Source organism: Lycium ferocissimum, chromosome 6, assembly GCF_029784015.1.
Source record: "Lycium ferocissimum isolate CSIRO_LF1 chromosome 6, AGI_CSIRO_Lferr_CH_V1, whole genome shotgun sequence".
NCBI lineage: Eukaryota > Viridiplantae > Streptophyta > Magnoliopsida > Solanales > Solanaceae > Lycium > Lycium ferocissimum.
The window spans coordinates 928714-942332 of NC_081347.1; the positions used below are offsets into that span (position 1 = coordinate 928714).

Below are 13619 nucleotides of genomic sequence, written 5' to 3' on the forward strand. Positions count from 1 at the left end.
TATACTTAAGATTTGACTTTAGGCTACCAATTTCTTTAAGCCGCCCTTGCTGATAAGCTAAAATGCATTGAAGATATTTGAATCTACAAAATTCCGAAAAGATTAATATAGAAAATATACTAACTGGTTTTCATTAAAATAAACATTATATTAGATCACGTCGCAATTCCGGAAATAACAAAAATATTGGGAATAACTTAAAAGAGTATATGTATACTAGCTCGGATTACAATACCAGAAAACATTAACATAACAAAGCAAACTGCGGAAGGTTTTTGTATCTAGAAAATTCCAAAAAGATTAATAGACAAATACTATAAGATTTTCATTAAAATAAAAGTTAGAGTAGATCACATCGCAATTCCGGAAACAACAACATACAGGGAAATTCCAATAGGTAAAGTGGAAGGTGTTTGAATCTACAAAATTCCAAAACGATTAATATAGACAAATACTAAAAGATTTTCATTATAATAGAAGTAATACTAGATCACATTGAAATTCAGAATAAAAACATATCCAAAAATAAAATAAAAATTAAAGGAGTAGATGTAAACTAGATCCGATTAAATTAACGGAAAAGGGCCAAAATTACCCTTGAACTTTGAAAAATAGTTCATTCATACCCTTCGTTATACTTTAGGGCCAATTATACCCTTACAGTTATACTATGGGATCAATTATACCCTTCTGTGTAACTATTGCCACGTGGCATCATCTCAGCCCTTCAAAATTATTTTACCGTCAAATAATTTTTTTACCCACTAAAATAACTCAATCCGACCCAAAAAAAAATTTTTCAGCAAAAATAATATGGATAATTTTTCCAACAAAAAAAAAATAATAATTTCGTATTAGTTTGGGCTGAAAAAAAAAATAATTTCGTATTAGTGGGTAAAAAATTATTTGAGGGTAAAATAATTTTGAAGGGCTAGGATGATGCCACGTGGCAATAGTTACACGTGGTAAGTATAATTGACTTACAAGATAACCCGTAAGGGTATAATTGGCCTAAAGATATAATGAAAGAATTTATGAACTATTTTTCAAAGTTCGAGGTAATTTTTGGCCCTTTTCCGTTAAATTAAAGGAGGGGGAAGGGTATGTGTGTGGGGGGGGGGGGGGGGGGGTGGGGTTAAAATTACACTTGATCACACTGGAATCATAAAATTTATGAAAAATATTATCATTTTTGTCTTCCCTCTTTTAACATATTACTCCCTACGTCTCAAAATATTTATCGTCTTTACTAAAATATTTATTGTTTTATTTACCCAAGATAAAATTAAGTAATTTTCCCATTTTACCCTTGTAATAATTACATCAATGAGCTGATTCTGTGGAATTCACATACTAACATTTTAGAGGTTTCATTATTAATGCAGTAACTATTTATTGAGGCGAGAAAACATGATGAAATATATTAAGAGGTTAAAATAGTCAAAATGCTATCCTTATAAATACTTTTTTAATAATCGTGTAACGAAAAATAAAAAATGAACTTTTTCCCTCACAATTTTCACACTCCACAGTGTTTCTCTGTTACTCTGTACTCTCTTCTCCAATTCAACCAAAATGCTACCACCTGATTTCGCCTGAACGTGTCAGTTCGCCACCGTAAACCACAGTAGCACCACCTTCGATGGCAATTTATATGTCTCCATATATAGGTGATAAAAATATTGCTGATCAATGCGTTTGTCAATTTATCAATTCATTAAAGAGTGAGTTGATTATACCTAGATACAATAGATATGCTCTTACAGAGTTACAGTGTTAGAAAATTTTAAGATTCTGAGAAGAGCTATACAGATTGTTGATCGTAAAGTCCGCAGGGACCGCGAGGTGCAAGGCTGATACTTAGTATTGCAGGATGTTTTCCCGTTTGTTCGCAAGATAGCAACTGAGTTATCAAATGACTTAGTATTGAATATGGGATCAACAAATTTTTTGAGGTTATCGTTTAGCCTTGTGCGTGATTTTACAGCGTTTATGCTTCCAGTGTGGAATGTAATATGGTGGCAAGTATCGTTTGGCTGTCCAATAACTTTTCCGTTGATGGAGGATAACACCAGTGAAGCAGAATATTATAAAGAATGTATTGAAGGCTTGCATCATATTTTCTACGATTTGCTAGACAAAATGGAGCTTAGTTTAAGGAAATTGGAAGGAAAAGGCACACACGCTGTACGCTGATGGTCTCAGTATCTTATAATTCTGAAGGAGTTAAATAATATATCAAAACTGTATGAGGACCTGGAGAGGGTATTTTGGCAAAAGATGAGGCAAGTAATGGCTTCATTGTGCTTTTTGATCGTTCGGTTTGCAATAAAATCAGAAGATTTTGAGTGGATTTTCCAGCACAAGGAGGTGACGAATTTTGAGGTAAGGAGGCATTTGGCAATGATGATGCTTCCAGAAGTTGGCGACGACGAGAGGAGGTGCATGAGATGCTCATTGATAGGTCCAGATTGTTGGAAGAATCATCCGAGTACATTGGACACAGAGGCGGAGCCAGGATTCGAAGCTTATGGGTTCGGGATTCTAATTCGTTTAAGTTACTGGGTTCTAGATTGACAATTTGTACATATTCAATGAAATTTTCAAGACAAATTCAGGGTTTAGACAAAAGTTACTGGATTCGGCTGAACCCCGATTACTATACTAGCTCTGCCCCTTTGGACATGCGGATTCCGAACAGCTACGAGGTGGTTTGTTTATGGAAGAAGCTGCTGGGCCTGGTGTGTTGAGGGAGTGGTTTTTATTGGTATGCCAAGCGATCTTCAACCCTCAGAATGCTCTCTTTGTTGCTTGCTCAAATGACCGTAGAAGTTTTTTTCCCAAATCCAGGTAAGCTTTTATTTCATTTATGCATTATGACATTTTGTTCTCACTTGATCCCATAACTCTCGAAATTTTCTATAGTATCTGGTGCTAATTTTGTTATTTGGTTCAATATGAATGGACGTCTCTAGAACTATTTTTGTCCGATACGGATGGGTGTAAAGTCTCTTGACTGAAAGGAAAGGGAGCAACACACAAACCCCCAATTGTAACATCCCTTTTCTCTCACTTCACACCTCAAATGCACCTCTTTTAAAGATAAATGCAATTTTTAGATCACTGGAAATTTTCTCCACCAGAGTGTTTTTGCTGCAGAACTTTATTTATAAGGTAAAATCGCTCTCACTATTCAAATGTAAGTGACGCTCATCTGCAAATGCATAAAGTACAAGTCGGCGTTTTATTTGATAGCGTGTTCTTTCTACAATTTTCTGGAAAGGATATTCCGTTGGAACACGTTAGGAATGAGATCCACTCTTGTATAAAAGTTGCAAACACATACTGGAGATGGATCCAGAGACGGTGGATCGAGATATATTTGGCTTGACATTCGCTTGAGAAGTTGAGGCTCAAGGAAAGCGGTCGTGGATTGTAAGAACAGGGAGATGTATGTTAATCTTCTTATTCAACATCACTTTGTCACATCGACTGCTAAGCAGCTAGCACATTTTGCCAAAGGTTTTGCTGATGTAATAACTTCCTTAATGCTCCAAAAGTCGTTTTTGTGGTGTTTAAAACTCAAGGATCTCGACTTTATGCTTGACGGTAGTGGAAGTGATGTTTCTGTGGAAGACTGGAAAGCACATACAGATTACAATGGCTACAAAGAAAGTGATCCTCAAATATCCTGGTTCTGGAAGGTACTTATATTATTCTTGTTCTGCTAGTCAGTATGCTTTCAAAGTATTTACGACTTCACACTTTTACCCTCTCATCCCTTTTCTCTTCATTACTTGTAAAAGCAGTAAATTTCTGATTCTGAAATTTCTTTCTTTTTTGGCTGAATACATCATAACCTCTTAAACTTGCCAGTAAATTATTTTGACACTCGAACTATGGCTTGTTCCAATTAATCATCTGAACACATGATAAACTGGTCCTATTAGACACTTCCGACTCAAAATATTGGAAAAGCTTCTACGTGTTCTCAAGTGCACATTACGTAGATAAGTTAACAACTTAAAATATGTCTCCTCATTTAATTATATACGCTAGCCTCAATAAGCCGTACAATCTCATGTTTGTTTCAATTGAGGTTGGTGTGTATAATTAAAAGAGATGACATATTTTAGGTGGTTAACTTAACTACCTAATAGACGCTTGAGAACACACACATAAGTTTTTTTTTTCTTTCAAAAATCTGAACTGAAAGTGTATAATACTAGTAATATCTTATCATGCCTTCATGTGCACGATTGAAACAAGTTGCAGTTCGAATATCAATATAAGTTGACTTGCAAGTTTAAGAGGCTATGTATTATTTGCTTTACCAGCTTCTCTACCGGTAGCACATGTTTTACATGAATTACAAACGGAGCTTATTTTACTCATGTACCCAGCTAGTCCTATGGTTTCTTACAATACCGAAATAGGATTCATGGTAACACTAAACATGCTACAACACGCAATCACTCTGCTCGATCTCTTTTTTCTCGTTTAAAATCTTCAAGGTAGTTTTATGGTCGTTGGATATGGATCAAACAGTGTTTATTTTCTTTCTTTGTGTGCAGATAGTTGAGCATATGTCTGCTGAGCAGAGAAAAATGCTCCTTTTCTTCTGGACTTCAATTAAGTATCTGCCTCTAGATGGTTTTGGTGGTTTGGATTCTAGACTTTACATCTACAAAAACTCAAGAGTGTAATGATCACTTGCCTTCTTCACAAACATGCTTCTACCGTGTATCCTTTCCGCCATATTAATCCATGTCTGTCATGCAAGATCGACTCAGCATAATCACCCAACAGCATGTTGGTTGCAGCTTTGTCTTATCGTGACACGAGGCATTCCAAGAAGGCTTATGGTTCACTGCTCCTATAATCGAGTTCACAATCAAATATCTATAGATATTTAGCAAATTTTTTGTTACATACAGAATGTCTGTGCAAAAGCTACTGGTTCCCGTGAACCCGCAACTTATTAACTCTGATCCGCCCATGCTGGTACAGGGAGTAGGATATGCCTACCTATTTGAAACTTTACTTTTTTATGGCTTCTTTTTGTTTCCCCTCTCTACATGGCCAAAAGCCGTTTTCTCAATGTATCACAGACTGACGAGTCTAAGACAAGTTAAAAAAGCTAATAGAACTTGGCTTATTTTGTACTGATGCTGGTCCTTTCTTTTTCCCTATCAACCTTTAATAGGTGTGTAACTTATCAGAATTTTGATAAGCTAAAATTCATAGTGGAAGGGTTTGAATCTACAAAATTCAAAAAAAAAATAAAAAATTGACAATAAACTGTGAATATTACCATACCAATAAACCAAAACAATACGCCTAAAGAGCACCCATAGCCTCAACCTCCTTCAAGGAAGGGTGCCAAGTACTAGTGAGCCTCAGGAATCACTAAGTGCATACTTAATCAATGAAGTGAACATATTTCCCACACTTCTTTGCATCCCTATACATGTTAAGTCCCTCCTTAACTGCAAGATTCCAAAAGTATTAATATAGAGAAATACTAAAAGAACCTCGCTAAAATAAAAGTTATACCAGACCGCGTTGCAATTTAGGAAAAAACAAAATAAAGGGAAAAAATTTAAAAGAGTATACGTATACTAGATCGGACACAATAACAGAAAAAATTATCATAACAAAGCAAAGTGCGGAAGGTTTTTGAATCTAGAAAATTCCAAAAAGACTAATATTGAATAATACTAAAATATTTTCATTAAAATAAAAGTTATATTAGATCGCATTGCAATTCCCAAAATAACAAAAATACAGGGAAATTCCAAAAAGCATAGTGGAAGGTGTTTGAATCTACAAAATTCCGAAATTATTAATGTAGACAAGATTGTCATTAAAATAAAAGTTACACTAGATCACGTTTTAATTCAGGAAATAAGAAAATATCAAAAGAAAATTAAAAGAGTATTAGTAAACTAGATCTGATTAAGATTGGGTTTTTTTTTGGGGGGGGGGGGGGTGTTTAGTAGATCGCATTACAATACTGGAATCATTAAATTCAAGGGGAAAAAAAAAAAACTAAAAGTTATACTATATTGGATCACAAACCGAAATAAAAATAAGTTTATACTAGATCGGATTACATTACCGAAAACTAATTAAAAAAACACTAAATGTTAAATATTAGATCGGATTACAATACCGGAAAGTACATTAAAATTGGAAAAATAAAAATTATTTAAAATTTGCACTTTTAGTCCAACAAATATTGACCAATTAACAAATTGGACAAGCACATTAAACATTTCGATTGATTGTTTTACCCTTTTCTCTGTAAATATATACAAATTTAACGAATTATTACGTGCAAAACAATTTAATCAGAGGCGGGGCCACTATTGTGTCTTCATTAGAAAATTACATTATATCGATGGGTACATATTTTTTAAATTTATATATATTATATATTAAATTCTATTGACTTATTCTTGCACTGTTTACTTCTTTACATTTTGATTCTTAGTGAAAATCTTACCTCCGCCATTGAATTAAATATTGATATATTATGTTAGATTAATATTTTGCTCCACCTCTCGGTGTATCATTTATATATATTAAATGTGCTTAACAACTCTTACTAGGACCAAAATTAAAATTTACCAATAATTGAAGGATCGAAAGTGCAAATATAAATCATCAATATGACGTTATAAACTTTTGAAATTTGACATAATCCATTAAATGTAGAAGCTTTCCTATAGGAAAGCTTGATCATTGAGTTCATTGAACCCCTGAACTTTTTCTCAATGACGCGTCCGTTTGCCACCGTAAACAACCACGGTGGTAGCACCACCGTTTACGACAACACCACCTCCGTCACTAACAAACGTAAGCTTTGACGATTTCTCTGGCGCCGATCAAATTGTCTCATCTAAAATGCAAAAAGACCAAGTTTCGTCAACTCGGATTCAATTCTTTGTCCGTTTCTTTTTCGATTGCAAAACTCTGGTTATTCAAGCGAACACCACGGACTCAGTGGAAATAATTTACGATAAAATCATGTCGATCACCAGAATTTCCACAGCCCAGCAGTGAACAGCTTCAGTTGGACCAAACGGTGTCGGATGTGGAATAGAAAATGACTCGAGCTTGCAACTCGTAAGCCAAAGGCGGAGCAAAAGCCATCTTCAGGCTTGGCATCTCCTCAATAATTTAGGCTCACGAATTTTGTTTTTCTGCAAAAGCCATTCGTCGATTTATGGATTCATTTGAGTTTGTGTTCTATACAGTTGGTGTGCTCCTATAGTGTTAGAATTTTGTAACCTTCTGAGAAAGGCTGCTGGGATTGATGGAGTAAATTAGGGGCTATGATCGCGAGGTGCAAGGCTGATACGAAGAAGTTGGTAGTGTTGCAAGATTTTTTTCCGTTTGTTCGCGAGATAGCAACTGAGTTATCCCAGGACTTAGAATTGACTACTAAATCTTTGGGGTTATCGTTTAGCCTTGTGCGTGATTTTTCTGTGTTAATGTTTCTGATGTGGAATGTAATATGGAGGAAAGTACCGTTTGGCTTTCGAATAACTTTTCCATTGATGGACGATGACCTGACCAGTGAAGCAGAGTATTCCGAAGAGTGTAGTGAATATTTGCGTCATATTTTCTATGATTTGCTCGACAAAATGGAACTGTGTTTAAGGGAATTGGAGGGGCGGTTGGGTTTGGTCACGGATATTGTTCCTTGGTGGTCTCTATATCTCGTAATTCTAAAGGAGTTAAATAATATGACAAAACTTTATGACGACTTGGAGAATATATTTTGGCAAAAGATGAGGCAAGTAAAGGTTTCGTTGTGCTTTCTGATAGTTTCATTTGCGAAAAGATCAGAAGATTTTGAGTGGCTTTTTGAGCACAAGGAGGTAACGAATTTTGAGGTAAGGAGGCATATTGCAATGATGATGCTTCAAGAAGTTAGAGACTAAGGCGAATATCTACATGAGATGGTCATTGACAGGTCCCGATTGTTGGAACAATCATTTAAGTATATTGGACATGCGAATGACTTACAACTACAAGGCGGTTTGCTTATAGAATTCAAACATGAAGAAGCTACCGGGCCTAGTGTGTTGAGGGAGTGGTTTTCACTGGTATGCCAAGCGATCTTTAAACCACAGAACGTTGTTACTTGCCCTAATGACCGTAGAAGGTTCTTCCCAAATCCAGGTAAGCTTTTATCGCAGTTTAGTAATCGGAGAAAGTTTTCATCTATTTTATATTTGTAGCATTTTGGATTTTCCTTTATGCACACATTTTATATGACATTTTATTCTCACTTGATCTCATAAGTCTACAAAATTTTGTCTTTACATCTTTTATGTGAAGAGATAAAGAAGCTATAAATCTAGTCGCTAATATTGATAAAAGACTTGATGCTTATGATTCTGTAATTGGAGGTAAACCTTATGGCTTATGCTAAAGAAGAAAAGTAATATTAAGAATACTTGGATTGGGCTGCATATGCGCTACTTCTGGGTCATGTTATCATTTTTCTCCTCGCCGAGAGTGTTTTTTCTGCAGAACTTTATTTATAAGTTAAAATTGCTCTCACTTTTAGAATGTAAATAACACTCTTCTACAAGGTGAGCTTGCAGCATCTAAGGGGGACCGATTACACCTTGAGTATTTCTGCTTCTCTGCTAGGATGATTGCATTGGCTTTAATGCACAAAGTACAAATTGGAGTTGTATTTGATCGTGTGTTCTTTCTGCAATTGGCTGGAAAGGACATTTCGATAGAAGACATTAGTGATGCAGATCCATTATTACACAAAAGCTGCAAAACGATACTGGAGATGGATCCAGAGACGGTGGATCAAGATATGTTAGGCTTGACATTCGCTTGGGAAGTTGAGGCGTTGCGCTCCAGGAAAACAGTCAAGCTTTGTCCTAATGGGAAGGATATTATCGTAGATAGTAAGAATAGGGAGAATTATGTTAAATTTCTTATTCGACATCATTTTGTCACTTTGATGTCATAGCAGGTAGCACATTTTGCTAAAGGTTTTGCTGATGTAATAACTTCATCAATGCTCCAAAAGTCGTTTTCCCGGTGTTTAAAACTCGAGGATCTCGACTTTATGCTTGACGGTAGTGGAAGTGATGTTTCGGTGGAAAGCACATACAGATTACAATGGCTACAAAGAAAGTGATCCTCAAATATCCTGGTTCTGGAAGGTACATTATTATTATTCTACTAGTCAATATTTTTCAAAGTATTTAGAACTTCACACTTTGGCCTTCTCATCCCTTTTCTCTCCATCACTTGTAAAAGCAGTAAGTTTCTAACTCAGAAACTTCTTTATTTTTAATTGAATACATCGACAACCCTTAAACTTGACAGTCAATTTCAATTAGACACTCAAACTACGGCATGTCCCGATTGATGTTCTGAACACATGATAAATTGGTCCTATTAGACAATTTCAATTCAAAATTTTAGAAAAGCTTCTGCACATTACGTAGATAAGTTAACCACTTAAAATATGTCACCTCCTTTAATATACGCATTAGCCTCAATAAGTCGTAAAATTTCAGACATGTTCCAATTGATGTAGATGTGTGTAATTAAAAGAGGAGACATGTTTTATGTGATTAAATTTATCTATATAATGGGCGCTTGAGAACACGCGCAGAAACTTTTCCAAAATATGAGCCGAAAAATACCAGTTGAAACAGTTCGAATTTCTAAATGAAACTTACTGGCAAAGTTGTTGCACTGGAAGCATTGGTTTAGGGAGTTTGGATGTTCATATTGATTTTTACTTTACCAACTTCTCTACTGGTAGCACATATTATGCCTGAATAATATACAATAAAAAGGACAAAATTGAACCACGAACATTACAAACAGAATTTATTGTACTCATGTACCTAGCTTATCCTAAACATAGCCCGCATTTCACAATGTAATATAGCAACTCTAAACATACTACAAGACACATCCAACAATGTTGTTTTCTTTCTTTGTGTGCAGATAGTTGGGAGTATGTCTGCTGAGCAGAGAAAGGTGCTACTTTTCTTCTGGACTTCAATTAAATGTCTGCCTCTAGATGGTTTTGGTGGTTTGGACTCTAGACTTCACATCTACAAAAACTCGGTGTCTTATGATCACTTGCCTTCTTCACAAACATGCTTCTACCGCATATCCTTTCTGCCTTATAAATCCATGTCTGTCATGCAAGATCGATTCAGCATAATCACCCAACAGCATGTTGGTTGCAGCTTTGGTGCCTCATGACCAGGCGCAGATTCAAGATTTGAAGCTTATGGATTCCTATAGCTGAGTTCAAATCAAATATTAATAAATATTTAGTAACAACAGAGATTAGTATGTAACATATGAGTTCACTGAACTCCGTAACTTTTGTGTTGAGCAGTTGTAGTCATCTAATCTGAAAAAATTGAGCAATTAATGCTTTTCTTTCTCGCTGGTTTGCGCTTTTGTGTTGAGCAATTGTAGTCATCTTTTATGCTGTGGATATAATACATAATCTTTTTTTGTGATAAAAATAATAAGTCAGTGGACCAATGTTTCTCCATTCAGACTCAAAATGTCAAGAGTTGATCTAAGGTAGGACCTTAATGTTTGGCTTCTTTTGGTAGCTACTTTTATGCATCTATAGTAATGTTTCACCAACTTGATTGGGGTATATATAATATAGAGGGATTGTCAAATTATATTGTTAGTGGAATGTTTTACAATCACCATATTATTTATAACCGAGACATCCTAAGGCCAAGGGCCAGTGGCATACAGTTCAAAACTCGATGAATAATGGGCAGCCTCTCTAACCTTTTCCACTTAAATACCAAACTTTTGTCTGCTGTAGATTTTGAGTCACTGTATTGAACACTAATATACTTCCTCTCTTCCTTGGCTATCCTTTCTCTTTTTTCTCTTCTCGGAGAACTTTTTTCTAGAGTGCAATGAAGGCATTCCTTATAAGTTCCCGATTATGATATGAAACACACTAAACCTTAGCTTTGCCGACTTTATGGTATCCATCTTTTGTCGCAACATTAGTGGCTTTTGTCTTCGCGCTTCCCCTAAGTTTCTTATAAAGAAAGAACAAGGGGTACAAAAGATTGGCCCACACCGAAAAGCTGAGTGTTTCTTCGTACTCTATGTAGTTGGTATGCACCAGCCTACTTGAGCTGCTGACCTATGTAGCTATTACCATAAATTTGGCTCCACCTTTTTATCTGTGTTTTAACAGTAAAATGTTTAATTTTAACAATCAAATAAGTAAACATAGAGAGAAAAATGAAGGTATCAGCCCATTAATTAAAAACAACAAAAAAGATATAACCCTTTATTATCAAAAACTAGAGATCAAATCTCATATCATCTTAATCAAACCATGACAAACTGAACCCTGGACAAAATAACAAACATAGCTTAAAAACTATGTATATATCCCACCCGACCACCTAGACCTAGACATATGCTAATACAAACATATGCCTCTCATTGTAACCATAATATATATAATAATAGCAATAGTAAATTAAATACTCAACTAAGAAACAGAATAAACACAACCAACTTTAATCAAGACCCCCATCATTCATCAACCATTGAACTATTTTCCCATCTTCAATAAAATTTACTCTTCAGCTTTCTCCACTGGAACTTCAGTGCTAGCTGGAACTGCTTTCTCTTCAACAGCTGCTACTGGTTCCACTGTTTTCTCGGCTTCCGGTTCCGCAACAGGAGCTGCTTCTGGTTCAGCCACTGCTGCTACGGGGGTTGCAGCCTCCTCAACGGGTGCTGCAGTCACAGGTTCCTTGGCTGCGGCTGCAGGTTCTTCTGCGGCCACAGGCTCCTCGACTGCAGCTGCAGGTTCTGCTGCAGCCACAGGTTCCTTGGCTACGGCTGCAGGTTCTACTGCAGCCACAGGCTTCTCGGCTGCAGGTTCTGCAGCCACGGGCTCTTCAGCAGCAGGGGCTGCTTCCTCCGCAACAGGAGCAGAAGCTGCCTCTTCTACTGGTGCGGGTGCTGACTCGACCACGGCTTCCTTTTCTACAACTGGGGTAGGTTCCTCAACCTGTTGAAGACATAATGAAGTTAACTAAAACATAGTCTTTTTAATAATTAAACTTTTAGACAAGATGATCATGCAATTTAACACAGTATCAGATCGGGTAGATGTCCTGAGTTCAAATCACACCGCTACATATTATTAAAAAAGAAATTCCACGTGTTTGGACCAAGAAAAAGAATCAGACCACATGTGAGCTATGTTGCTCTGAATATTACGGCACCCGTGTCGGATCCTCCAAAAACTGCATGCTTTGGAGGATCTAACACAGCCAGTGGCATTTTTGAAGAGTCCGAACGTGAGAGGATGTTTGGAAACGTGATTAAGTAATTAAAAGTGCGATCTTTTTAATAGTTTAAACTTTTAGATGAGACGATCACACAATGAAATGCTACCTTAGTTGCCTCTGGAGCTGTATTAACCTCAACCTCAGCTGGAACAGTCTCTACTGCTGCTACTGGTGCAGATTCAACCTTCACAAAAAGAAAGAAAAATATTAAATTTCATTTAAGTGAGAAAGATCCATGAAATACAGAAATATTAAGGAAAAATATCTCTGATTGATGATCAACTATTTTCAGATTGATCATCTGTCCAAGAATCACATAAGGTGTTAATAAATTTAAAAGATTCAAGAATGCTTCGTTTTAGTTTAAAGAGAAAAACAATATCAAACATATACTATAGCAAGCACGTACAATCAAGATCCTTTTTTTTTTTTTTGGGGCTTTTCAAAGTCTCAACTATCAGATCACTTGACTAATATTTGAAAATTTCGGTGTTAAATTCGATGTTGCTTTCGACTCTTCAAAAGTGACATAACAATCATGTCGGGTCCTTAAAATGCAATATTTTTTGAGGATCCACACTCATCCGTCAATATAGTTGAAGAGTCCGAACAACATCGGTTAAACTGGTAATAAAGCGTGATGTCAAATAAGATCATAACAAAGCTCTGATCAGTAACTTTCTCCAAGTTTAACTTATAAAAAACTTTATACAAGACTTGATCTTATAATATTACAGGATATAAAAACATTGATCACCATCAAGAGTGTGTAAAGTCAAATCTTGAAAAGCTAAAAAGCCCACTGATTAGTTGAAGAACAAGTTAGTTAGCTAAATGATCTTGATCAATTTAAAAGTAGAAAACATAGAAAGAAAAAGAACATTATTATACAAGTACCTCAACACTGGCCATTGGAATAAAAGTTTAAAATAAGATGGGAACGAAGAAAATAAATGATGAAATGGAGGGGGCAAAGGTGGCCAAATTGTTTCTAATTGTAATTGGTGATGAAAAAGGATCAAATGAGAGAGCTATTTATAGAGAAGTAAAATGGACTTATTAATTTAAAATAATGGAAGAAAAGAATCTTGAGGGATATACAAATTGACATCTCACATGAGTCACATCACTGACAATTAAGGGTGTACAAAAGATTAGGATGTCTAGTTGTAAATGTACTTAATTTACTTTATGCTTATAATAATAATAAAATTAATATTCCAACAAAGTATTTTCTTTTCCTTACTTTTTTTTAAGAAA

General features: G+C 35.6%; 1 protein-coding gene and 2 pseudogenes across 1 annotated transcript; 2 read left to right on the top strand and 1 right to left on the bottom strand.

Moving 5' to 3' along the window:
• The first annotated feature begins 1500 nt into the window (after window positions 1-1500).
• Window positions 1501-4839, top strand: LOC132060460 (E3 ubiquitin-protein ligase UPL5-like; annotated as a pseudogene).
• A 2004-nt stretch (window positions 4840-6843) lies between these two features.
• Window positions 6844-11570, top strand: LOC132060462 (E3 ubiquitin-protein ligase UPL5-like; annotated as a pseudogene).
• Window positions 11314-13413, bottom strand: LOC132058799 (induced stolen tip protein TUB8-like). The gene is made up of 3 exons (XM_059451152.1): window positions 13257-13413; window positions 12466-12543; window positions 11314-12076 (listed from the first exon to the last, which is right to left on the bottom strand). The coding sequence occupies exons 1-3, from the start codon at window positions 13269-13271 to the stop codon at window positions 11636-11638; spliced, it is 534 nt and encodes a 177-aa protein (XP_059307135.1). The 5' UTR covers window positions 13272-13413; the 3' UTR covers window positions 11314-11635.
• Between the last annotated feature and the right edge of the window lie 206 nt (window positions 13414-13619).

What these genes read in the sequence shown, in the direction of transcription:
- LOC132058799 (XM_059451152.1), bottom strand. An exon ending in CAGCTCCAGAGGCAACTAAG is followed by an intron (nt 12,077 to 12,465) that starts GTAGCATTTCAT and finishes TGTCTTCAACAG; the next exon opens with GTTGAGGAACCTACCCCAGT.